At 37.7% G+C, this 27,790-nt stretch overlaps 4 protein-coding genes across 5 annotated transcripts in view; 2 read left to right on the top strand and 2 right to left on the bottom strand.

The window, feature by feature from the left end:
- Window positions 1-3,168: 3,168 nt before the first annotated feature.
- On the top strand, window positions 3,169-5,285 carry lpar5a (lysophosphatidic acid receptor 5a). Its single transcript, XM_084410833.1, has one exon. It carries the CDS (start codon window positions 3,738-3,740, stop codon window positions 4,710-4,712), a length of 975 nt encoding a protein of 324 aa, XP_084266959.1. The 5' UTR covers window positions 3,169-3,737; the 3' UTR covers window positions 4,713-5,285.
- Window positions 5,286-5,537: 252 nt separating this feature from the next.
- itm2cb (integral membrane protein 2Cb) lies at window positions 5,538-15,444 on the bottom strand. Its single transcript, XM_084410834.1, has 6 exons — window positions 15,207-15,444; window positions 11,486-11,626; window positions 11,121-11,309; window positions 10,293-10,403; window positions 9,675-9,825; window positions 5,538-6,729 (listed from the first exon to the last, which is right to left on the bottom strand). Exons 1-6 carry the CDS (start codon window positions 15,297-15,299, stop codon window positions 6,632-6,634), a joined length of 783 nt encoding a protein of 260 aa, XP_084266960.1. The 5' UTR covers window positions 15,300-15,444; the 3' UTR covers window positions 5,538-6,631.
- On the top strand, window positions 8,348-20,454 carry hes6 (hes family bHLH transcription factor 6). Of its 2 annotated transcripts, XM_084410836.1 has the most exons (5): window positions 8,348-8,473; window positions 18,770-18,863; window positions 18,956-19,042; window positions 19,144-19,225; window positions 19,323-20,454. In XM_084410836.1, exons 2-5 carry the CDS (start codon window positions 18,801-18,803, stop codon window positions 19,718-19,720), a joined length of 630 nt encoding a protein of 209 aa, XP_084266962.1. In that variant the 5' UTR covers window positions 8,348-8,473; window positions 18,770-18,800; the 3' UTR covers window positions 19,721-20,454. The 2 variants fall into 2 exon arrangements, with proteins under 2 accessions (XP_084266962.1, XP_084266961.1); XM_084410835.1 differs by lacking the exon at window positions 8,348-8,473 and having other exon boundaries at window positions 18,573-18,863.
- A 3,101-nt stretch (window positions 20,455-23,555) lies between these two features.
- per2 (period circadian clock 2) overlaps window positions 23,556-27,790 on the bottom strand; it is a 30,646-nt gene continuing 26,411 nt past the window's right edge. Inside the window, exons 21-24 of the mRNA XM_084410368.1 lie at window positions 27,513-27,690; window positions 26,416-26,620; window positions 24,423-24,573; window positions 23,556-24,107 (exon numbers count right to left, since the gene is read on the bottom strand). Of these exons, the coding sequence (XP_084266494.1) occupies window positions 23,943-24,107; window positions 24,423-24,573; window positions 26,416-26,620; window positions 27,513-27,690 (699 nt within the window). The 3' untranslated portion in view covers window positions 23,556-23,942. The remainder of the gene's footprint in view (window positions 24,108-24,422; window positions 24,574-26,415; window positions 26,621-27,512; window positions 27,691-27,790) is intronic.

The following is a 27,790-nucleotide window of genomic DNA, read 5'->3' as shown; positions in this document are numbered from 1 at the left end:
AAGGGATAGTTCACCAAAACTGAAACTCACCCTCAAGTTGTTCCAAACCTGTAAGAATTTCTTTCTTCTGCTGAACAGAAAATATTATATTTTGAAGAATGTCGGTAACCAAACAGTTGATAGGCCCCATTGACTTACACAGTATTTCCCCCCCATACTATGGAAGTCAATGAGGCCCATCAATGGTTGGTTATCCATATTCTTCAAAATATCTTTAAATTTTCATTTTTGGATGAACTATCCCTACAACGAGTGACTCATTCATCATAGAAAGCGATTGTTTATCTTAAGAAAATTTACTTTAGAAAACTTACATTTATATGGTTTAGTTTTACAATCTCTTTCTGAACTTCTTGAAGCGTCAACATTGTGGTTGTGTGGACTGTCAACGAAAGGACAGAAAGCTCTCAGATTTCATGAAAAAGATCTTAATTTGAGTTCTGAAGATGAACGAAAGTCTTACAGTTTTGGAACAACATGAGGGTTTAATGACAGAATTTTCATTTTTGGGTGAACTAGGCTATCCCTTTAAGCAGCAAAAAGAAAAAAAGGTGGCATCTGAAAGTTGCAGTTGGTGGTTGGTTTGTATGTTGTTAATGTACGTTTTTGACAAACGTTTTCCACTTTTAATGTCATTTCTAGTGAGAAATTACTATTGTAGTAATTAAATAATAGGGTAGGTTTTACAAAAGCTCTCTCTGTTTTGCTGTAGATCATTAAACCGTTACGTTGCCTCAGAAATCTGTCCGAAATCAGTTAAGTAAGGTATCTTCGTGCGTAAACGTGCGTACAAACAAGTCATTATAAAACGGATAGTTCCAGTCCTTGATTCTGATTGGTTGAGCCGCGTACAAAGCCGTTGTAAATTACTCAAGGGGGTAATCTTTCAGAAAAAACTGAAGCTTCCCCGGGGGCCACCATTGATTAGCAGACCATCACCTGCTGTTAACATTCCATTGACTCCCATTCATTTTGGCGTCACTTTGACAGCGAATAACTTTACATCTGAGGCGTTTAAAGACTCCATTTGTCCATTATTTATTTCTAAAGAAACACGAAAATGTATAAAAATGGCCCCCGTAGAAGCAGTTTTTGTAAAAATAGGCTAACGATTGCGTCATAACCACGCGACTCTCTGTCGCACAGTAGGGAAATTACCGTATGGACAGGAGGAGAAGTTCGCGGGCAATCGGGGGGACGTGGAGGCAAAATGACAAAACAATTAATCAGAATACTTAGCAAAAGTTTCTCCTGCTCCTAGCTAATGGACACCTCGTACTCACGCTCTCCGTCTCTGCAAGTTTCAGAAGGGAATGATTCAGATTTCTCTTGGCACAGCTACTAGAAGACAGACAGGTTGCTCAACGTCACATACGTCGTCAAGCTCAGTTTGAGTCTGCGCAGTACGCTCGACCATCAGGAAGTGAGTGCTTCTAATTGACTTCACTTTTCTCTGTTGAATCCAATGGGATCGCTGTATCCAGTTTATATACTGTCTATGAAATTACTCAACAAACATACATACACCTGTCTAGAACCACATTAGTATTACTGCGCAACTGCCGTTTGTGAGTCTTTGTTGCTGCATGTGTTGCTTAGTAACCTCTTTTGAACTACATTGCTTGGCGGAGGAATAAATGTGTTATAACGTTAGCATATTTTTTTGTTGCTGGTGTTTATTTTATGAATAAAATAAATGTTATGAATTTACTCCGCTCCGCGTCGTGCCTAACAATGCCCTTAGCTGTTCTGAATCCACTGTAAAACACGGCTTCGCGGGGCTTATTGCTTATTGCCTTATGGGCAGCGAGGAAACAAGTCAGCTAAAAGTTTTAGGAGGACGCAGCCAATCACTCCCTCAAGTGAACTATATTAGTGGACCAATGTAGGGAATTGGGTTATGTTTTTGATGCACCCCATTTGGCCTACATGGTAGTCAGAGTACATCAAAGGTTCCCGCGGTACTACTACCATAATATAACGTGGAACATGCCCAACAAAATAGTAATGTCATTTGGTCATTTTTGTACTTTATGTGTTTTCGTGTAGCCAGTGTTAGCGTACTCTGTTAATTGTCAAATATCTTTACCTGCTGCAGTAGAGTCGTTCACAAGATGCACGGGCACAGCATAAAACCTTTATCGCTGCAAACGATAGGATACATTAGCAGTTTTTTTCGAATGTAAGTAAATACCCTCTTTCTTATAGCGCCGTTTTCGTTCTTCGTCTCAAAATATCTCGTCACTGCTGAGGTGTAAAGTCCAGGTTAAAAAAAATAAGTATAAGTCCTCCTCAGTATTTTGTTCCAATCACCTTGATTTGCTAATTAGCACAGTTTGTCAGCCAGGAGATAGAACTAATTAGTGAAATCAGCAGGCTGAGTACATGGGTGGAATAAACATATGGCAGGACTTTTGCTTTCTGACCCCTGAGCTGTACACCTCTGCTGTTTTACTGAGGAGAAACAGCTCCAAACTATTCAGTGCGCATGTCCTTATGATGTTCGACATACCTGTGCAACAATGACCTCTAGGTGGCGCCACGACAACACAACTTTTCTGCAGTGCAAAACAATCATCTCTGGTATTTAACGTGGCAAGTAGTGACAGCAGTATACTGCAATGTGACATGTTTCGAATTTAAAACAATTAAAAACATTATTTGATTATTCGATATTATGTAGGGCTATATTAATAATATTTTCAAATGTATTCTTTAAATGTAATTAATTATTAGAATGTGTGTGTGTGTGTGTATATATATATATTACAGTTAGAATAAATGTTATAAATAATATCATACATGCAGCTTTCATGATCTAATATTAATTAATAATACTGATATGTATTTCTATCTATCTATCTATCTATCTATCTATCTATCTATCTATCTATCTATCTATCTATCTATCTATAAAATGTGTTTGTGTGTGTGTGTGTGTGTGTGTGTGTGTGTGTGTGTGTGTGTGTGTGTGTGTGTGTTTGTTTTGCAGTGTTATCCAGTTTGTATTGAGCCCCTTTCGCCCACAACACTTGCAAAAAAGCTCTCACATCTGTGCTTGCGTTGCTTAATTGACCTTTACATTATTGTCTATTGCGGTTAGGCAAGCCAGTTAGTTGTTTCTCTCTGCTCTGAAAGCAGATGTAAGATTGTGAGACTTTAGCCTATGCATTCATAAATGATTTGTATCTACAATTTTATCATGTACTGAATGTTGTCAGTGTGCATTGTGTGTTCTGTACATGGCATTACTAAACAACCTACAAAAACACTTCAGGTCTGAATAAAATAGTTCACATTCATGGGCGACCATGCTGACTTTACCAAGCGTTGTTTTGTTGCTATCAATGTGATTACACCAACACCATTAGCTGTTATCTGCAACACAATCACTGCTGTTGACATGCAGAGATGTTTAACTCGTGCTTGAAAGGGACATGTACATGCTGAATGTTAATCTCAGTTTCTAAAATGTGATTTTGAGTCCAAAAGATATGGTACACAACCTAATTTCAACAGTTTGCATTTGGCCACACGTCAGAACATCTTTAACCTTTAATACTTTTCGATTTTTGCATGTAAATGCAATTCGCATGCTGACGCCTCCCACCGTTTCCTGTTGCCAGCAAGTGGAACTTATAAAAAAAAAAGGTACCTCACAGGAAAAAAAAATCGTTACAGAGCCGTTGCACATTTCAGCACAGCACTTCTCTTAAATCCGCTCGTCTCTTTGGAAAATGCCACACAACATTACAGACTGTACTTTAACACATTTTAGATATCCACTTTTCACTTCCACCTACAGCATTGTGCTGCTGTTCGGTTTTCCTCTGAACTCTGTGTCTCTTTGGATACTGCTATGTCGAAATGGCTTGAAGAAATCCGTTCCGGTGATCTACATGGCCAACCTGGCCTTATCGGACCTTCTTTTCACGCTCTCCCTGCCCTTTCGGATCATCTACTTTGCCACGGGGCGATGGACGCTGGGAAATGCTCTATGCATGATTCCAGGCACCCTCTTTGCCGTCAACATCTATTCAAGCTCCTTGTTCATCACGCTGATCAGTGTGGACCGGATGCTGGCCGTGGTGTATCCCATAAGATCTCGGTCGTTCCGGACGGCACCGGTGGCCTGGGCGCTGAGTGTGACCGTGTGGCTGCTCATTGCTGGTTTGGCAGTGCCAACTGCCATTAACCACCCCGAAAATGAGGATAAAGACTGTAACGTTACACGTTGTTTTGAAAAATACACAGAAGACGAATGGAAAAAAGGCTTCTTCATCCTCTGCTGTACCACTTTCTTCGGTATTTTGGTACCTTTCGGCATCATTCTGGGCTGTACGGTGGCAGTCGTGAGGCAGTTGAGAGGCTACAGTATGACTTCCTCGTGCAACACCGAGCTGAGCAAAAGCAAGATTGTGAATCTCTTTCTATCCAACTTGCTCATCTATGCTATTTGTTTTATCCCCTTTCACATTGCTTTCATCCTCTTAGGCCTGAGCAGAAATAGATACTTGCCTGGAGATCAATCTAGCGATTTTTACTTGGACCTGCAAACTGTTACCATGTGCATGGCCAGCACCAACAGCTGTCTGGACCCCTTGATTTACTACTTCAGCTCAAAGAGAATAAAAGGTAGGAGCAGATGCGACTCTTCGTCCAAAAGCATCGGCCTCGGCCTGGTCCAGAGCATGAGTTGGACAGGACAGTGAAGCAACAAACTACCGCAATAACTTGTGTTTATTGAAGTAAACAAGAGGAAATGATTATGCAAAAACACCAAGCTTAAACCAAAAGCTGACTCACGCAAGAGCGTGTTGTACATCTCCGTTCATGTGCATCGCCTGAAAAGCAGCAAATGTGATTTGTTCGCTTGGCCGACCTAAAGTTTGGTGGGTGAAAAGGGAAGAAGATGCTGAAGTGGTTCTCATACAGGAATCAGTACCAGCCAATGTGACATACTTTAATGTGTTTTTGGAAAACTTGCATTGTTGTACATGTAGCAAATCATCAACAAAGCTGTATAGTTGCTTATCACTGAGAGCCAAAGTTCGTGTGAAACTCTTCATATTTTGCTGTGGTTTCCTTTTTTTACCGCATTAGCTACCTTTTATTTTCTACCAGCATTATCATTTAAGACTTTTTTATAATTGTTTCTGTGTCATTGAGGTCATATTTAACCAAAACTGCATTGAGGTTTTTGTGTAGACGCATGTATATGCTTTTACTTTTGTGTCATGCATTATGTTAGCAGAAATAAACCTAACGTACTTCTGCAAGTTTAATCAACGACTTTTATATCTTCTCCAAGTAATGGTTCATTACTTTAAGCTGACTTGTAAACTGAGATGTATGTGTGTGTGAAACTGGCAAAGGAAACGAAAGTTGAATTTTTGAGTAAACAACGGGGTTAAACTCCACACCCACTTCTGATGTTCCACACGAGAGAACTTTATTTTTGTGGTTTGTCGGGCAAGTGTAAAAGGTCTCTTGCATGCACTCACTTAAAGTAGCTGTAATGATCAACACAGCGCGAGTAGGGTTTCAGCAGTTTATTGACGGATTTTACAAGCGATTATTATTTACAAAGCGAGAGCAGCAGAATAGAGTGCATCAAATCAAACGCCTCATTTATTTCAGACAAAACTTGCTACACCAGTGTGTGGAAGAGGAACAAATACATATAAATGATACAATAAAAAAAAAAGTGCAAGCAATATGAAATGATTCCAACTCAGACGAAGTCTAAGGATCTACCTTTTTTTCATGGGCGAATCGTACATACAAAAGGAAAAGCAAGAAATAGATTTTTGCACATCTGTGCCTAAGATTCACCTTATCTTGACAAAACAATATGAAACAGCCCATTTTGATTTAGAGATAACAAAACATTTCAAACCAACATCTGGTGGCTAGTTTTTCACATTTTTCTACAAACTTTATTCACACGTATTAAAGAGCAATACACAGAGTATTTGAACATGATAAACCGCTCAGTTAAATCAACATTAATACAAAGAAATGGACGACAAGTTAGGAAATCCAAGAAAAGAAAACTTATATTGCTTAGGTATCACGTTCAAAAACCCACGCTTATGACTTAAATAACGGGCTTCAAGTCATACATTTCTAAAATAATGAGGTATACATCTTTTGGCATTGAAGACAATTTTCTAATACTGGATTTCTTCTATAAATGCAGGAGGAAATGAACGTCAGCTCTGGACAGATGAAACAAACCACAGGAACTATCAGTCTACACAAACTGAGGCTTTACAGATAAAGAAAAAGAAAAAACGCAAATCATTCGTCAGTGCACGGCAGAATAAAGACAACGTCTGAGACTAACCTCACAGTTATTTAGGAGGAAACCTCCCCAATGCAAAAAAAAAAAAAACATAAAAACGAATAACCTGAGAGTGAAATAAAACTACAGACAATGTGCTTCAGAATATGCAAATCAAAACTTCGTAATATAATTTAGACAAAGACAAAACAACACATACCAAAGATGGTATAATGTAACATTATGTACAGGTTTATCATGCTGATAAAGTGCTGTTAAGCTGGACAGATGGGGAAGGGTCGCTTTTGGGTTTTGCTCAGTAGAGTTGAGGAGACGGGAGTAAAACTACAGCAGGAGTCGATCGCAAATCATCGTCTCCACCACAAACGTGTTCTCGAAGTGCCGGATGCTGTGGCAATTCCTGGTCTCTCTCTTATCGATGTCTGAGGAAGAAGCAGATTCAAGTTGGATTAAAACGACGATATCTTACGGGACTCGTGTTGGAGCAACATCACAGCTGCCCAGTTTGAAAGTATGTTACACTAAAGTTTGGGTCTTTTAAAACTGGTTTTTGAAAGAAGTCTCTTATATGCTCACAAAGGCTGCATTTATTTGATCAAAAATACAGTAAAAAAAAAATTTATTAGGCCTACAATTTAAAATATCTGCTTTCTTTTGAAGTTATTTTAAAATGCAATTTATTTCTGCGATTGCAGAGCTGAATTTTCAGCATCGTTTAGGCTACTCCAGACTTTAGTGTCCTGGTTTCCATTACAGATTTGCGCAAAACTCTTTTCAAAACTGCGATATTTTCTAAATGTCGATACAAAACTATTGCGAAATGATGGCGTTGCAATTAAACGTTATGCGACTAAATTGTAATTTCTCCTCGTGCGATGTCATTCCAAACTTAATGGCAATGAATGTTGGTAGGTTTACATATATCCCAGCCACCGCACTAGCCATTATTTTTAATGGAAGGAGACGTAGACGTGTTATCCAAGCATTAATGGCAAGGAAAGCCCTTTATACTTGGGAGCGGCCAGAATGAGGTGTTTCTCCCTCCTATCTGCTTCAAGGTCTTGATAAATTGTGGCATTTCTTTGTTGTTTAGAATCCAGTATTCACGTAATTATTTGTCTTGTATGAGTTTAAGCTCGGTCTTTATTATTCCACCTCATGAGAGCATGAAAACTCCCATATAAAGCACAAGTTTTTGCGAAATTGACGCATTTCCATTGGCCGTATTTTCAATTCGCCATTTCAGTTTGCGCAAAAGGGTAATGGAAACGCAGCTAATATCACATGACCAATCAGAAATCACTCTAATATGCTGATTTGCTTTTCTTTTTATAAATCAAAGCTGAAAAGAGTTGAGGTGCTTCATATTTTTGTGGAAACGGATGCAGTTTTTTCTGGATTATTTGATGTTCAACAGTTCAAAATGTCAAATGTCTTTAATGCTACTTTTCATCACTGTAATGCATCATTGCTGAAAGTATTAATACAAAACAAAAAACCCTTAACTTTTGTCGTATATTTTATCCATAGAGAAGTGTATAAACAATTCAAAACAGGCTTCCATGACTTGTCAAACAATAGTAACCACTACTAACTAGGCTACTCCGAAAGAAATACTAGACTACCCACAATCCCGCAGAGATCCACCAAATCAAAGAAAAGACTCCATAACCAGCAACCCACCTAATGTTAAGTGATTCTGCCACTTTAGACTATTAAAATCATACATTTAAAACACGGTTTTGTACCCATGCCTTTTTATTTCTTTTTTCTTAAATTTCTTTTTGTCTTAATCTCTGGGCTGGTCGTTTGGGACACCAAGAATTGTGAAATTTTTATGTAAAAAAAAAAGAAGTGGCTTTTTTTGAGAGGTTGAACTAAGAGGTCACATTCTTGGTGTGGCACAAATGTTGCAAGTCACTGCATTTCTATTTCCTTTGGCCTCCCAGACACCATCCACACACAGAGGCGTGAGAAGCGACCCTTACGGAGGCAAACTACAGCTCCCACACTGCATCACTACCCACACCTCAGCCTCTGCATCACACGAGAGAGAGAGATGCCCCTCTGATCCGGCAACTCCCACAATGCATCAGATCCCTGACGTGCATCACATCCCCCTCTGTGTGGTTTCCTAACTGGAGACGTTCTGTGTACTATACAAACGTGAGTCACACTCGCACACCCACGCTCACACGCATAAATCAGGATCAATGATGCCACACGCACCAGACTAAAAAGAACGTAGCACATGCCCAATACCCTCTGAATGCAATATTTCATATTAGACCAAAGTACTTAGACTCACAAAAAGGGGAAGATGTTGCTGTTGTTATCGGGCAACAGTTCATGTGGTTGATTTTCGCAAGATAAATGGACGCACAGAAAATATGAAGAAACAGGAACGGGAAGATGATCAGACCACAGTCACATCTGTGTGTGTGTGTGTGTGTGTGTGTGTGTGTGTGTGTGTGTGTGTGTGTGTGTGTGTGTGTGTGTGTGTGTGTGTGTGTGCGCGTGCGTGCGCAGGTGCCAGTAACAAATAATGTATGCATTACAATAAAAAAACTGAACAAAATATCAGTGGGGCTTAAATATGCGAAAGCTTGGTTGTTATACATTCACTAGGATGTAGACTTGAAGACTTTAAAGCAGGCCTTGTGGATTTTTTCACTCTTTTTATGGCCATGCAGGCAAAAATGTTTTACTTAAGAATATTCATTAGCACATCTTTTCTCAATAAGCCGAACAATTTATGAGATCATTCATATATCAGCACATACAGAGCAGAATAAAAATAAAAATAGTAGTAGGGTTACTTGTTTGGAATTATAAAGACTTCCTTTATTATAATTTTTTTTAAGAAGTCTCTTCCGCTCACCAAATATTTCTGCTCTTCTGCTACATTTATTTGATCAAAAATACAGTAATATTGTCAAATAATATTACAACTTAACATAGGCGTTTTGTATTTGAATATATTTTAAAATGTAATGTATTTCTGTGATGCAAAGCTGAATTTGTGGATCACAATCCTTTAGAAATCCTTCTAATATGCTGATTTGCTGCTCAAGAAGCATTTCTTATTATTATCATCAATGTTGAAAACAGTTGTTCTGTGCAAAAATGTATCACGGTTTTCAGCCTTAATGAGCATAAGGACTTTTCAAAAACATTACAAAATTGTAATTATTACAAAATATTTGAGCGATACTGTAAGTTGAACACCAAAGTTTAATACTTAGTTTTAAGGGTTTGCTCAAATCACTAACACCAAGCATGAGCCATGATAATAATGATAATAAATCACAGTGAAGTTTGACTTAAACACCAATAATAAAGAAATAAATAAAGTCATGAGACTCACGTTTTTGGCCACTACGGCGTCTCAGTCTGTAGGTTTCTTTCCCGTAACAGAGCCGGTGGATGAAGGGTCCCAGCTGACGCATGTTCCGAACGCGTCCCGTCACCACCATCTCCTCCTGAATGATGTAGGTCTGGGGCAAATACATCCCCCGCTGCAGAAACACAAATACATACAAACGGTCACTTCATTCCATCAACACTGACACATTGGCTATGACGAACCAAACATTAGAAATCTGTGTGCCGCCTCTGCAAGGGAAGTGACAAGGGATGCACACATTTTGAAAAATGAAATTCCATGTTTTTTCCTTCATTTTGGGATTAAATAAATTCAATTAGAAGAAATGTATATAAAAAAAAGTAAATTTAGAATATTTTATACACTTATTTATTTAATTTTCAAAAAAAATATATAAAAATGTCTATTCATAAAGGCATTTCCACAACACTACCCTGCTTTATCATTCCCTGATTTTTCCAGGTTTTCCATGATCATAGGAACACTGTCCTTGGCTTGTGGATAAAAAAAAAAAAAAAAAATTTCACACATCAAATGTGTGACTCACAAACTGAGACCTTTTGTTCAAGAGTTACATAAAATGTTATGCAATCTTGTTACCTTGACATTAACGAGCATCTCCCACAGGTTCCTGGGCGGCATGACGATTGTCGTGTTGAGCTCAATGACGTAGCATTTATCCAACGCAATGTCGTAGTAAGCTGTGAGTCCCTGTGTTAATGAGAAACACCTCCGTTAAAAACGACTCTAGAATAATTTGAGACGTTCATGTTCAATACAGTTACAAGACTACTGTGTAAAAGTTGTGAGGGGGGGGGACACATCTAATTGATCAAAAATGGACAATATAGACAATCATAATTTCACAAAAGATTTCCATTTCTAAAAAATGCTGTTCTTTTGAACTTTCTATGCATCCATATAATGATTTCAACAAAAATACTAACAGTTTTCAACATGATAATAATATTTAATGTTTCTTGAGCAGCAAATCAGCATATTAGAATGATTTCTGAAGGATCATGTGACACTGAAGACTGGAGTAATGATGCTGAAAATGGTAATAATATTTCACAATATTATTATTGAGTTTCTGATCAATTAAACCCATATGGGAGAACAAAATGTTCTGCTTTGTACCAGATTGACATAGATTTATAGCTGTCGGGGAACTTGGGAATGCGTCTTTCACAGAAACATTCGCTTGTACTCCTGTGCCTGGCACATTGCGCTGAATATTAAACAATGATTTCAGCAGACAAAAGGTTTCCTCAGAGATGGTTCACAGTCCATCTGGGGAAGCAGTGATGACTAACGGCGTCTTTTGTACAGCCAAAGAACTAGAAGAAACTGTACCAGAGCTAAATGGGCAGAACTTCACTTTCAAGCGCTTCAAGTGTTTCAAGCGCTTCTTGGAAAGATCCTCACCCTGTGAAAGTCGTGAATGATGTCAGCCGGGTCACTGCTTCCAAAGTCGGGCACAGGCACGCTGATCTGCTCGTAGTTATCATCCAGGTAGATGCCCACGTTTTCCTCGATCTCCTGCCGTCCGAGTAACGGGGCGAACAGGGGGTCCTCGTACATCACCCGACAGTGGAACAAACTGTCCTCTGGGATCTGGGGAAAGAAAGCGGCGCAGATTAATAGAGGGCACTTGAACTACTCTAGTGAATGGAAGACTGAGTAAAAGATCCAGCAAGTGTTGCTATGGTGATCGCTATGGCAATGAACTTCAGTAGTCTTGTTCGTGAATAAAAGATGATTAACAGATTCAGTGACATCTAGAGTCTCACCTGAGGGCTGAAGTGGTATCGGTACAGGCATACAGATGCCATGATCAAGCCTGACAGGAAGATCACAAGGCCGAGCACGACGCACCAAAGGCCACTAAAGGGAGACTTCTTAGATCTTACTGGAAGCACCAACTCATCCTTCTGGGAAACACAAAACAAATCCAATTAGCACTTGGGATGCTTTTCATGGGCTTTTTGGGTCTGGACTGATTCATAGTTGACAAAACAAGTCAAATATACCATGCATGCTTACTTTAATTTCAAAATGATAGGCACTGATAAGGCTTAGGGTACGTTTACACAACAATTTAGACAGTTAAAGTTTTTCCAATCGCATTTTTTTTGTTCCACAGACAATTTTTTTTTAGTTTTGCATTGTTAAAACAATCCCCGTTCACAGTCACACGGATCTGCATTTTGCTGCCAGGCCAGTAGTTGGCGATGTCAGTTTGTAAAGAAACACTACACACGTCTATAGACTGAACACATAATACACGTGCATGACGTCACCGTTTTCACAAATTCAAGTTTTTGTAGTTCACACAGAGACGAAAATGGTATAGTACTCAAAAACTTGCACTTTGAAACCCGTTTTCAAAAGTTTTCAGGCCCCCAAAACGCCATTGTCGTGCAAACGGCCCCTTAAGAGTTTATCTACAGATCTCAGGTTTTTTTTTCTTTTTTTTATACCAAAATCTGTATGTGCAAGCTGCCAAAAATCACTCTCCAAAAGATCATTTTCTTACTCAGCATTTTTTCCCAGTATAACTACCTAAACATTCTTTAATCAAGATACATTTACTTGAGATGCAAAATTACCTAAGATAACAAAAGGATGGTTTTCCCCAAAATTAAAAATGGTCATTTTCGGCAGCAAGACTTTGGATAATCTATAAAACACAAATTAGGATATTTTTTATGAAAACTGGGAGGCTTTCCCTGTCCCTCCATTGAAAGTCCAGGTTGCCAAAACTGACAAGACATGCAATGCACAAAGTATGTGTGTTTATATGAGGATAAAATTAAAACTATCATCATATAAATCTATTATTAAAGGCAGGGTAGGTAGAAATGGTCTAAAAAATTTATTTTTCAAATTTGTTTAAACTTTATGTACATATCAATACATAATTAAAATGTAAGTACTCTGAAAAAGAAAGTATCAAAATCGAGTGTCTGTAGACCTCTCACGACTGTTTTAAAGACATCTCATTATTTCCATTCACTCCACCCCCTCATTTCTGTGCTTCTTCCAAAGCCACGCCCCCAAAACACATGAACGCGCGACTCCGACCGCTGAGCTAGAGGACGCATTATTTACCTGAGACAAGCGGAGGGGAAGGGGCATTTTTTTGCCTGGTTTGCCTTCACTAACTGCATATGCCGGTACTGTAAATTTAGATTGCTCTTTCTCTGCCATTGTTTTGGTATTCCTAGGTTCAGTGCCTTCTTCTTCTTCTTCGATAGATTTTATTGGCAGCTTGCAAACATAGTGCATTACCGCCATCTACTGGACGGAGGTGTGATCAGGTTCCGTGCCTCTCGCACTCCTCAAATCAAACGGTCGCGCGCAAGTGGGCAGGTGCTGTGTGGCAAAAGGGTGGTTGCCATGGTTGCGAGAGAGTGACAGTCGCCTAAGCCAATCCTTTGATTCGTCCCGAATCGAAATAATGAGCTGTGTTTAATACAGATTAAACGGTCTAGAGTCACTTGATTTTTATACTCTTTTTTTCAGAGTTCTTACATTTTAATTATGTATTGATATATATAGAAAGTTTTAACAAATTTGGATCTTTCATTTTTAATAAATCCTACCTACCCTGCCTTTAATAATATATCGTATGAATTTTAATTGTACTGAAATCCAACTAATAAGTCACTTGCATAATAGTTTGAAACAAAGTGTATATTTGTAATGAAAAAGACAAAAGTACAAAGTAAGAAACCCATTTTTGCAGTGCTTAACTTTCAGCATCTAACTGCGCCACAAACATTAGTCAGAGCAGCGTCTCAAGACGTCAGGTGGCGTGAGCAATCCATCCGCCTCCAGTCTCTCAGAGACGCTGGTGCCGAGGACACCAGCTCGGATCAGCCCACGCAAGCTCTGGATTATCGTGAATCAAACAGACTGCTGACAGAGCTACTATCTCCTCCTGGCAGAGCGATATTTTTAGGCATATACGGCACTTCCAATCTACGCTCCTTATTTGTACAGGAGTTCCTTTCTACGTAGGGAGGACACACAGTAGCAGCGAGTAGGAGACAGTGTGTGGGTACCAGGCTGAAAATAACAGCACTAGTATCAGATTAGATGAATCCACGTCATTTTTACTCTAGCAGGGAAAATGAATGCAGGCACATGAGGGCAAATTGAAAATGTGACGCACTTACAGCCTAAAGAAGGGAATGTTCTACGTCGCCCACAACATGCGTCTATGTCCCAGTTTTTAATGCATTTAGATTTCAGTGACTCTGAGCTGAATTCTGATAAATGGTACTTTTGTTATTTTGGGTATAAGCCTTTTAGTTACAACCCCAAAGATTTGATGCATATTAACAGCCTGCAATGACATTGAATTGATGCATTCTCAGAAATGAGAACATTGTGAAATCTGCTGTCAGCATCATATTCCTATGAGCCTCAGACAAAAAAGAAATAAAATGGATATTAGGCATCCATTTTGTGAAGGCAAATATCCAATTTCACCCCAGCTGGCAGGATCAAGCGTGTGCCTATCCGGGTTGGAGCGAGTACTGAGTGTTCCAGGCACAAAAAAAACAAAAAGCTGCGGTCATCTGCTCTGTTACACCTCAAGTCAAGTGGCGATAAAAGGATTTGCAGTTAAATAACTACTACTATCATGGGAACATGCACAAGCATCAATATAGAGAACACACACATAAATGTAGCTCAAGACGGTTTGTTCGGCACTAATCTGCAGTGGCGGGATGATGATGTAATGTCATCCTGTCATGCATCTCAATACTGGCTTGCATCCATCAGCTTTAAACCAATTCAGAAATGCATGTATGAGCCTGTCAAAGTGTTTAATACTGTATGCTTTTATTTTAATATATTTATAAATCTATGAGATGTTCAGTTAGAAATAAGCCATCTGATACTTATTATCAGTCTGTAATAATAGAATAAAGACAGAAACTCATGCATTCTCATAAATGAGAGAATTCTGATTTTTTTTGGGATTCAGCATAATTTTCCTCTCTGGCGATTAGAACAATGAGACAAAAGAATTAATGTTTTCCTGTGCATCTCAATACTGGCTCACATTTATCAAGTGCAACCCATTGAAGAATGATCTCCTATTCTTGCTTTAAACATGCACAAGCCTGACAAAGTAAATAATAATAATAATAATAATAATAATATTATTATTATATAATTGCATTAAATTGATGATAATAATAATAATAATAATTAGTAATAATAATAATAAGTGTATATTATATTATTTACCCATTACAGTTGTGCCTACTGAACGCCTAATTGGTTTAGACTAGATACATAATAAAGGAAATGACAAAGCCCAATTATTAAAATATATATATATTTTTAAGCATAGTTAAAAAATAAATAAAAATAAATGCTTGTTGCATTTTTGGTTCCGTTTTGCAGGGAGGAACATGACAAAACAAATTATGGTTTCACAGCAGACAACAAAACAAAGACAATAATGTATATAAATAGGAAGCTATAACTCACGTGAGAGTATGGCATGTGAATTTCCTCTTTGTCTCCATCGTTCTCCTTTTCCGGCTTCTGTACAGTTACTTGTTGAAACGATATCTTCACCATTTTGACGTTTCTTCCTACTTTTCTGCGGTTAGGACGTCCAGTAGTGATTGAACCACCAAGGACAGTTCTGAGCTGTGAATGAAACGCTCGACAGAGGGCGAACTTAAAGAGGATTCCCTCGCTTCCGGTACGCACTTCAAAGTAAGAGTCCACCAATCGGCGTCTATCGTCTAAAATTAGTACCACTCACAATTTCCACATAAAAAAAAAAAAAGAAAAAACACCCAGGTCTAGTCTATTAACCATTCCAATCCAAATTATGTTGCAAGGGACAAAAATTGATATGCTTTATTTTACTCTAAATGCAACCCTAAATCATAAATTGGGGGGAAATCATTTTAATAGTTATTTCTAATGTCTATTAAAAAAAAAAAAAAACACACAACACTGGTTAAACATGCAGATTGTTAGACATATGAATTTTTGTTATTCCAAGAAAAGTCGTTTTTTTCACACAGTTCCAGTTCCACACCACCAACAAGAGAATCGCAGTGTGTGTCAATGTACAACTATATGATCCATCTATCCAACCATTCTTTATTTTAAAATTTTCATTCTTCATTTTTCCCCATAAGATTTTTTACTGAGATCACATATAGCATTTTTTTTCTGTAGTTTACAGAACTTTGTGCTTAAACATGTAATAATAATAATATTAAATGTAACTCTTCAATATGATATTATTGGTACAGTTTAAAGATACAGTTATTATTTTCTATTGTATCATTATGCATTGATGTCCTGATATTTTAATTATGTTCATACATTGTTGAGATATACATTTAATTTGTAAGTTGCATAATTAACAATGCAAGTGAGAATTCTTAATGTACCATGTTTATTTGCCAAATTAATTACCTTGAATGATATATCAAAAAGCTTATTTCACCATGAATGTGATCATACTTGAACAGGAAATATATATATAATGTGATCATTTCCACAGGTTTAAAATGAAATGAAAACCAGCCCTTCATCTCCGCCGGTCACGTCTTGGACTTTTATTATAGAAATCTCCACAAATGGATGTCCATTCCGGTTCTATTTTAGCCGTTTACGGTGTTCTACTACGCGTTCTGATTTGCATCAGACTGCCGGAAGTCAATAAATAACTTGACACTGATTAATGCTTTTTATGGCTATGATGCAGGTTATAATATATAAATTATAATATACAAATAGCGCAAATTTTTCAAGCTATAAAAAAGAGAATCGTTTTGAATTTCATGTTTTACCTTAACACTTTGGGGTTATCTTTTTAAAAGATTGATTTGGTGGGATTAAACGGGATTTTGTTGAACGTCCATTTAATTAACAAATGAAGTAAACAACTGCATGTCGTCAAATGTATTAAATGTAGCCTAATATAAAATATTAAAATGAGGCAAACAATGAGATTTGCTATCTGGGGTTAATATATAGGCTGCCCTATATATTCTATTATTTATGTAGGCTAAATATGATATTGAATTGTGTAGTTTAGCTTTCAGTAGTCCTACATGATTGTTACATTTTAACACAACAGTAGGCTATGCTTTCCTTTTCATATGATTTGCATTAAATGTAGCTTCATGGATGGCCTCATAAACGAGCATTGACGATGTCCCACATACGCACACTGGTAAAGCAGGACATCGTGAATTAGATCAACTCCGCACTGATATAAATGGTGCCGTGAGTGTGCACTGAATTCCAGTAGAGGGTGCATTTTTGCAATTTGGATTATGTAGACATATTTGCCATTTAGGCTATTTGATTATAGGCCTATTTATCCTCTTAGTGAGATATAGGGTCAGGATAAGCAATAGGAAGTTAGAGATTATTGTGTAGGGCTCGCTATACAAACATGTCAACCTCATTACATGTGACAGATGAAGTTGCTTTAGAGAACTACCTGTACCATTTGCTTTGATAATAATAAATAATAGCTCTACAGCTGAAGTTTCCCATTCTATCTCTTCTCATTTATGAGGTCACTTCTCATTCCATGTCCGTTTACCTTTCTGAAGAGTTTAATTCCATCTGTAATTTCCAAGATAGCATCAAGTTTCAACCCTCTAAACTTGAAAACCTATAAGTTTTATTATTCGATTTTGGGAGTGAAAATAAATAGGCCTAAATAAAATGGTTCCACGGTTAAGAGCGAGATCATTACCATTTCACTTTGAAATTAATTTGAAGAAAATTTACCGGTAGTTGAAAACCTATAATATTCTGTTGAAGTTTCACCACTTTGTCCAGTGACAGGAATAAATCTGAACATCTCTATAAATTTGACACAGTTTGCTAAACTTTAATACATAGCCTACTTATATTCATATACATAATACTATTAATATTACTTGCAGTAGCTTCTTTTACCTTAAGAAAAATATGATAGAAACATAAAAAATAACAATAAACCATAAACAGTTTTTTTTTTGACAGGCGAATACAATTAAAACAGTGTAACAAAGAAGCAGTGTCCCTGAAAGACATTAATTTTGTCTGTCAATAAATTATTCAAACTTATCTATCTATCTATCTATCTATCTATCTATCTATCTATCTATCTATCTATCTATCTATAACACAGAATATTTTTTATGAAAACTGAGAGGTTTTCCCTGTCCCTCCATTGAAAGTCCAGGTAGCCAAAACTGACAAGATATGTGCTGCACAAAGTATGAGTGTTTGTATGAGGATAAAATTAAAACTATCATCATAAATCTATTAATAATTATATATCATAAGAATTTTTATTGTAGCCTACTGAAATCCAACTAATATGTCACTTGCATAATAGTTTGGAACAAAGCGTATATTTGTAAAGAAGACAAAAGTACAAAGTAAGAAGCTTGCGGACTTAAAAAAAAAAAAAAAAACGTAGGTTTTTTTTAGGCGAATACCTTTCAATGAAAAGTGTAACAAAGAAACAGTGTCCCTGAAAGACATTAATTTAGTCTCTCAATAAATTATTCCAACTATTGACCCTGATTGTTATTTTTTAAAGGGCAGTATATGACATATGTATCTATCAATCTATCTATCTATCTATCTATCTATCTATCTATCTATCTATCTATCTATCTATCTATCTATCTATCTATCTATCTATCTATCTATCTATCTATCTATCTATCTATCTGCCTAATATTTCTAATCTATCTATCTATCTACCTACCTAATATTTCTAATCTAGCTAATCTATCTATCTAATATTTCTAATCTATCTATCTATCAAGGGTATTTGAGCTTAATTTTATTCAGTAAATTGTCCTTATGGTCCATACAGGTTCACAGGGTGGGTTGGTTTACAGTGCACAGACAAAGGCATGGCTGTTGATTGGTTGCCAGTCGGTCCATTCACATGTAAATCAGACCTCATAAATGTCCCTCTTCAATCGCCCACTTTACGCAGTATATGTAGTGCTTGTTAGCGCAGACTTTTGTCTCGAATTGAACCCGCCGACCATCTGCCCCTCATTCAGGCGTCCTCTCAGCGGTCTCAACTGCAGCAATATGGCCCCTGCGTCCCGCAGCAACAGCCACGAGGAGGACTATTACGGGATAAAAGACAGAAAGGTAGGCCTACGCAACACGTCTTTTTAATAGCACAAGGAAAAGTTTATCGACGGTTTCCCGCAACTTAACCGCATTTCTCTCTCCCCCCTCAGACGAGGAAACCGCTGGTGGAGAAAAAGAGACGCGCCCGAATAAATGAAAGTTTACAGGAGCTGAGGCTACTGCTAGCCGACCCGGATGTAAGTTCATTTATCACTTCTTAAAGCATCTCTATCCACCGCCAACATACAGTGTGCACAGAGAGTCTTACTAACATCGCACTTTGCGTCATTTATTTTAGGCGCAGGTGAAAATGGAGAATGCCGAGGTGTTGGAAATGACCGTGAAGCGCGTGGAAAGTATTCTACAAAACAAAGCGACGGGTAAGAGCTGTTTCAAGATCAAGTTTCACACAGGCCGCATTTAAAATGTATGTAGCCTATTTGGGTGGTGACGTCATGCCGCTTTTCTCCTCCGCAGAGGCTGACAGCGTGAACCGCGAAGCTAACGAGCGATTCGCCGCGGGCTACATCCAGTGCATGCACGAGGTGCACACCTTCGTGTCCAGCTGCCCGGGCATCGACGCGACCATAGCCGCAGACCTGCTGAACCACCTCCTGGAGTGCATGCCTCTGAACGACGAGAATCGCTTTCAGGACATCCTGTCAGATCTCATGACGGACTCTAGCATTGGAGATAGGAGCACCTCCTCTGCCTTGTCCCCGGCCCCTTCAACCACCTCCTCCTCCTCCTCCAGCAGCGATGACCTTTGCTCTGACCTGGATGACACGGACACGGAGCAAAGCCGCATCTCGGTGGATGCGAGGGATCAAGCGCCAAGCATGTACCTCTCCAAGTCCATCTGGAGACCCTGGTAGACAGATGCGCACCCCTGTCGATTCATGAACATTTGAGTGTATTGTTTTTTAGTTTAGAGCTATTAAAACCTGCAGTAGTCCAGGATTGAGCACCTTTGTTGATAGACAGTTCTACAGTTGGATTAGGGCAGCTGCAACGTTGCTTTTTGTCATTTGTCATCGACCAGTGGATACCCCTCAGAAAGCTCTTCTTGGTGCAACAGTGTGCATTTCAATCCAGTTTCACACAGTTAGTTAGTAATTTTATTTAATTGTTTTCTTTTGTATAAGCTAAGTTAAAACAACACTGTAAGGATAAATAATATTTAGGGAGTGTCTTCCCATATCTAATTAATGTACACTCTTAAAATGAAAGGGTATTTATTGGCATTAATGGTTTCGTGAAGAACCGTTAACATCCATGAAATCTTTCCATTGCACAAGTTTTTTTTTTTTTTTTTTAAGAACTGTTCACTGAAATGTTCTAAATGTGGAACCCAAAGTTATTCTATGACATCACTGTGAAAACTCCCTTTTATGGAACCTTCATTTTTAAGAGTGTGGGGTAGGATGTAAATATTTCAATGTCGTGGCTGTAGATATAGATCTCTGACATTTAAACGTATATGTAATCTTTGTGATAAAGGAATTTAAAATAAATAAAAGTAAGATGTAATGACATTTAATGTGTTTTATATGTGATTGTGACTTCGCCCTTCATTAAAATACCATTTTGATTTTCTTACTGTAAAGAGTGTCATGTTATTTCTTTAAATATGCGTACCAGTAACGCTAATCTCAAGAATCAGAAGTTATAGATTCTTTAGGCAGCTGCAGTTGCTTTGATGAAATAATAAGAGTATGTAACCGGTTTTATCACACCTTCGTATACATGTCTTAAAGTGTGAATGTCCGCTTTGGGTATTTTGACCCTTCAGACGTGTAAAACTTGACACCTCATTGCCGATCAGTATTGCGGTCAGAAAGAATGACTAGCGTCGTGAGAATGTCGTGCTGCTGATCATGTGTAGGCTACTTTAGACTAGCCTACGTGCTGCTGGCCAAGTTTGTGATCAAAAATAGGTAAAGCAAAAATAGCATTTATACGGAAACTATGGTTGCCAAGGGACAACAATAAAACCATCATGCCTAGGCTACTCGATCGGCCGCCAATGTTTTTATTTCGTTCCTTATTACAGCAGATATAGACTATTAGTATTAAAAAGCATGGAATCTTCCAGAGATGAGCACAGAAAAAATGTATATTCACTATTGTCCATGATTTAAGATGTTTTCTAGGACTTTTCCCTTGCGTGGAGCTGAGGCCTCGAACATCTCTGAAGTCGAAAAGAGGCTAGGCCACTAATTATAAACATAGCGTTTTTTCCCCCCAAAACGGTTCAGTGGCGAACAATGCAAACTTATCCTACTTGTCAACATATTTAGGTCCGCACCCTGAAAACCAAAAGCTAATTGCAACAAAAGTTAGTCAGTGTTTTGACGCTCGCGAAGTCACTTCAGCTGAGGTTAGCCATACTCTCGCGGTTTATCAGACGCTTTTGGGCTAGCTGCTACATTATATATCAGAAATAAATACTGCCTACCACAAAAACCACTATGTGTTTTTATTTAACATGTGTAGAGATGAGCAAACTGCATGCTAGGGCTGCGCGAGAAACAGCAACTGATTGCAGCTGTAAAACTGACAGAATAAGTAGACGCTGCTAAAATCACTGATGAGTGATGACTGATTTAAAAAAATAGCCTAATAGACTAAGAAGTAGTCCAAATGAATGACCCATAGTTCCGTCTTAGTTTATATAAACCATTAACTGCAGTTTTCCACAACCAAGATTAAAGCACGTTTGATGTAAATACGTATTAACTCTTTTAAATCCACATGTAAGGTTCGCACTTCGCAGACTGTTGACAGGTTGTATCACCACTGCTTTCATCGGACCAGGGCCGGATTTTCGGCGTCTGAAGGTTGTTGTCCTGGTAGGAGGCCTGCAAGAGCCATTCACACCCTATCCTCAAATTGGCTTAGGTGTGAACTAGAGGAACTAGCGCGCCTTTCATGTGCGGTGGCAGAAAGCCCTGTCTGGACGCAGTGAGGAGAGTCTGGTCACATGAAGGGAAGCTGTGCGTCGGATGTGCGCTGTATAGTAATAAAAACTGTTGTAACGGTCGTCAGACTTTGAACATATGGCGTAGAATGGGCCCCTCTGCACCAACGGCCCGTTTGCGCAAGACTGGGCTGCACACTGGAAAACAAAGTTGTCTTATTCAGCTCAATAAAATATAGGACATAGCCATTTTATTCACAAAAGTAGGCTAGGCTATGGCAAGGTTTTTTTTTTAATATTTTTTTTAGTAGCCTAGTTCTTCATGTCATGACGTTTGGAGTATAATAAACAAATGGGGAAAAAAACCCATATTTTTTTTCATATGTTATATGCTATGTCCACTGTAGTGGACACAAGGAGTTGTTTAAAAATGTATTCACCAATACATTTTTAAGTTTCATTATTTGATTTTTTTTTTCTTTGTATAAAGATGATTCTCAAATTTGTTATGAAAGATATTCATTATTATGATTACAAAATAAGATCATATTTCCATTAGAGTGCTAAATTTGATAACTAAATTATTGTCAGTCATTTTTAAAGACCAAGGAGTAGTTGTTGTCATGATAAAACCTCCAAACATTTGGTACAAGCCCTGTGACATGTATGGTGTCAGAGAAATTCACAAAAATATAATGTCCACTACAGTGGATACACATCTATTCCTGGGTCCCAGGATGTTATAAGTAAAATATACCTGATTAATGAAAAAAAAAAATCTGACCATTCATTTAATTCCATGCAAGACTCTTTAAATAAATACAAAAAAATTATAGTAAAAATCGACATGCTCCGGGAAAATGCATTTGAAATAACATCTGATTCATATAAATGTATTTTACATTAAATGAAATTATTGAAAATTTATTTTTATATCTTTAATATACATTTTAATGCTTATCTAAATGATTCACCAAAAAGTGGCCAGATTTAGCCTGTACTTAATTCATACACTGTATTTTAAATCTTGATAACCTTGAACATAAAGACACAGCCAAGAGTAATTTCTTTCTAAAAAATAGACTTTATTCCAAATTATTAAACAACAAATAGGGCAGCATAAAGGAATACCACAAGTTGGAAAGTGACAGAATGCAAGGACATTTATTTACAAAGTGGGCTAAATGTTGTGAAACAGTTTCCTCAATACTAAAAGCTTAATGCCAAGCTGACCTCCACATGGACTTTTGAATCTGATATTTAAACCCCATTCTGCCCATATGTTGTTTTTGAGCTGTAGTTATTGTGGATTTATGGTAATTGTGGTTGCACGGCAGGATAAGGTTGGGACAGTCAGAAAGATCAGGTTTAGACCTCAGTCTCAGTAGATTCAACCTATGCTTGAGCTTATAGAGGAGAAATTTAACACTGAGGTTCTATAAAGCAACAGACCATCAGACAGGCGAGCAGTCTGAACAAAACAATAGCACCTAAACTCTTTAGCACGAAATACTTCTCAGATAAATTCACCTAATGCTACAATGCATTTGAGCTCTTAATACATTCACTATCTGATCAAATAAGCTGCAAGTGCAAAGGAAATTGTGGTTTGTGCAAAACATGTGGAGCACCTTTCAACTGCCCTTGTTTAATAAAAAAAACATTTCAGCTCATAAACTACAAGTCCACAGTGTAGAATTGTGAATTTGAAAGGATATCAAAAATCTATCCCACAACACAACTATCAAACACCAGAAGAACTGTGTCACAAGTGCTTATTCGTCTATTCAGAAGAAAATAAAACAAAATATGTTCCTTTTTTAGAAAAAGAGAGTTGTAAAGAATAAAATAAATTAGTTTGTATATTTACAGGGAATAACTGTCAGGGAAACACTGAAAAGAAAACATTATTCCACTGAACAGCACAGAGTCTGGCTTTAAAGACAGTTCAGACTGTCTGGAAATAATCGGTTTACTTTGAAATGCTTTCGCATTCAATCGTTCACTCACTCACTCATGTATTTACACATCTGTACACACTCACACAAACTAGCAACCAGAACTAGTCTTCTTGTAGGTCTGTGGCTGCGGCAGAAGCATTTTCTCGATGCTAAAATGTCCGCATTATCCGATCAGACGAGGTCTGTATTCTTACAGGTGTAATAAAGAGGTTTGGTTTAGGTGACAGGACCCAGACAGCCATGTGCTTCTGACAGTGCCGTGTCTTCACTGCTATTGGCCAGAGGCGCTGTGACATCACTGGTTTCTGATTCCCCCATGTGCAGGTCTGGTGGATCCTCCTCTGTCAGGGTTTCACTGACCTCTTCACAGCTGACACACGCCTGCAAATAAACACTTTTATTAGTCTACAAGGAACCCATTTTACTTCCTTAATGTGATGTAGTCTCTAATCTAGATTTAAAAAAATTTAGCGCTTGATTTGATCCACCTGGAATTAACTAGTGAAATGTGGTAAAAGTTATTATTTTTTGATGAAAGTAATGCCTTATACTTTGCGCGTATGGTACGTACATATTGCATACTTAATTGTTACGGATTATCCTTTTGAATGGTAGTGAATATACTCCATGCATCAAAATAAGGACAAAAAAAACTGACATCAGTACATATTAGATCAAATATCAATGTATCCAGACCTTGACGTCGATGGCTTTGGGCAGTCCGGCTCTTCTTATCCAGGGATGCACTTCCGCCAGCTCTCTCTTCTGCTCTTCTGTAAAGCGCGGCTGATGTTTCTGCATCTGCCGCAGCTTCTCCCTGTCCTCTCTCAGAACCCTCTGGATGTCACTGCAAAAGGGAACAATTGGTTTGTGATTTAATGCCATGCCAGCTTCCACTGATATTTTCATGGCAAAAATACAATACAAGATTAAAACCTATCCACCTTTTTCCTAACGAGCCTACTGTGTTTTAGAGTATGGAAGGCACTTCCGATTTGGGGAAGTTCCACTCTTTTTGAAAAAGATTTTATTCAATTTTTTTGTAGTTTTTTTATGATTTGAAATGATTTGTAGTTTTTTTATGATTTGAAAAAAATTAATAAAATCTTTTTCAAAAAGAGTGGAACTTCCCCAAATCATTTCAAATCATAAAAAAAAAAAAAAAAAAAAAAAAAAAAATTGACTGAATGAGCAGTAACATTTTGTTCATGTTCTATTTTCGGATATCAGGAGAGTAACGTAGCGCTTGGTATTTAAATGTGACAAGAACATCTATGGCAGGAGCTCTTTTCAGTCGCTGCATTCTTTTCCACCCCGATTATATTATTCTTCTGTAACAGTATGAAAAAGGACAGCATATACTGTGCATTTGTGGTCTCCTCTCCCGATTTCCTTTATGATATATCCCAAATCCTCATGTCTCTTTTCAGGTTTGTTTTCACATGCAGGCGTGTCATCACCCCCCCCTTTTTGAGAATAGACGTGAAATGCACTATCCGAACTTAAATGGTTGTAAATCAAGAATGCAAGAATATAGACCTAAGTTTGTTCTTGTTTTAAAGAAAACACTCAGCAGATTATTGCACTTCAAAAAAACGAAAGTATGAAAAAGTTATGGAAGTTTAAGTTTACTGTAAATCAAATGTACTGTACTAAATATTTGTTATTTTACATAAAATATATATTTTACAAAAAAAAAAACACTCTAAAATTCCAAGTTGTGTTTCCAAATTTGAAGTTGATGTCACAAAAATGTAAGTTCCTATAAGATGTTGTTTAGATGCTGTACCAAAAATAGCCACAGGGTGTCACCCACATTCCATTGAATTTTGTTGTGATGCATTCTCCTGTAAAAATAATAGATTTCTGTCCAAATATCCCTTCTATTACAAAATATGGAACCTTGAGACTCAGACCTTTCCGACGATATGTGTGTTGACAAGATTAGAAAAGGTTTTGATTATGGAGTTTTTCAAACTGATTTTGTAATATGAAACCGGACACCGCCCACTAGGGGAGGAGCCCAGTATAGAGACGGAGCGCATTTAGGCCACGCCCACCACGGCTTTTAGACGTCGTTTTGTTTTTGTTGTAAGTCAGAAATGACAAGGAGGCAGCTTCTCGCAATGCAAAATCAATGGCGACAGTTGGATTGTTTTCCCCCCGGTGTGGCCGTGGCTATCATGATCATTTTGCCAACAATGAACCATGGATTTGTTTAGTTTATAATACGTTTTATTTTTAACTTAAACAAATACAACTTATAACATTCAAAACGCATCGCCTTTAGACTGCATTTAAAGAAAAATAAACTAAAGTTTTCTGTAGCCTTGTGCGAACTTATTCAATAGAATTAGACTTCTAGAATGTTCTTTCCAGTGCAAAAAATCATATTTTTAATTTGACAACATTTTAAGGAAGCGTAGTGCAAATATCTTTATATAATTATACTTCCATTATAGTTAACTTTCTTTCCAGTGCAAAGCAATAATACATAAAAAAAACAGCTAATAAAGAAATTAAACATTTCGCCGGCTGGAGGTAGTCATTTTTACATTTCCCGCTGTTGCCACTTGTCGTCATCGTTGCTACTGGTAAGCGGGCATAACTGGTAGTGGTGGGGTGTGTGTGTGTGAGTGTGTGTGTGTGTGTGTGCGCGTGTCTATTTCTCACTTTTCCACCCACTCACCGAGATGGTAACTGATATGACATCATAACATCTTCGTCTGCGTTGGCCATGAGCAGCCACGGTGGGTCCTGCAGTACATACTTCAGTTTCTCCTTCCCATCCAGCGCCAGCGCCACAGAGCGCAAAACAGAGCCTTGCCCCTTGGCCTTATGGGATTTCTGGGAGGAATCCACACTGCCGAAGTAGTTACTGCTGTTGTTGCTTCCTGAGAAAGAAAAAAACAGCAGAAAGGGGTGGTGAGGGAAGCGGACCTTTTGAAAAGCACAATTTTATAAGCACTATTTTAACAGGAAAGTCTATATTTGTTGAAACCAAACATAATACAAAATAATTAAGAGGAAGTGGGAAACCTTTTTGGTACATTTTGATTGTCATGGGCTTAGAATATGGGATTCTTCCTTTTTTTAGGGTTCCTTTCACGTTCGTGTGTGTAAGGATGTCAAAAAAACATCTAACATTGCATTATTCGAATCAAATTTTTGGGTCAGTAAGATTTTTTTTTTGTAAAGAAGTCTCTCATACGAAAAATAAAAAAGTAAAAACAGTAATATTGTGAAATATTATTACAATTAATTTTTTTTTTTTTTTCTATTTGAATACATTTTAAAACGCTGAATTTTCAGCATCATTAGTGTCACATGATCTTTCAGAATGATTCATTCTAATAAGCTGATCTGGTACTTTTTATTTCTTATTATTATCACTGTTGAAAACAGTTGTGCAGCTTCATATTTTGTAGAAACTGTGACAGTTTGTTCAGGAGTCTTCAAGAACAGCACTTGTAATATAACTTTTTGGTAACATTATAAATGTCTTTACTGTCACTTTTGATCAATTTAATGAATCCTTGCTGAATAAAAGAATCTTACTGACCCCAAACTTTAGAACGGTAGTGAATATCAATGTTTAATGCTTTAAGAAGTGTGTTCAATAGCATATTAGTTTTTGCTGCAGCATCAAAAATCATTACATTTCTCTGATGTGGCATAGTAACAACCCTGCACTACAATCTGCACACTACAAAGGACATTTCAGACCAGCATTTAACAGGACACAAGTGTCATATCAGATCTACCACTATAAACTCCCATTCTCACCAGTTCTACTGGCAGATCCGCCACTGGCAGACGTTCCACAGCCGTTAGAGCCAGAGCGCATGGAGCCGGAGGTGGCAGAGCTGGTGCCGGAGTGCGAGTCCTCTGGGAGAATGTCCAGCAGGTCACTAGATGATGAGAACTCATCGCTATGTTGGCCATCGACAGGTGACCCTTCAGACTAGAAAAACAACAAAAACAGAGTATAACATTAACATTCATTTGACAGATTTATACACAGCTTTATGTAAAGCTAAATGCATTATATGCACATGTACACA

Source organism: Rutilus rutilus (genome assembly GCF_951802725.1).
Source record: "Rutilus rutilus genome assembly, chromosome: 6".
In the NCBI taxonomy this organism is placed as follows: domain Eukaryota; kingdom Metazoa; phylum Chordata; class Actinopteri; order Cypriniformes; family Leuciscidae; genus Rutilus; species Rutilus rutilus.
Note: the sequence above shows the minus strand (reverse complement) of the source record. Positions and strands in the feature narration are given on the sequence as shown.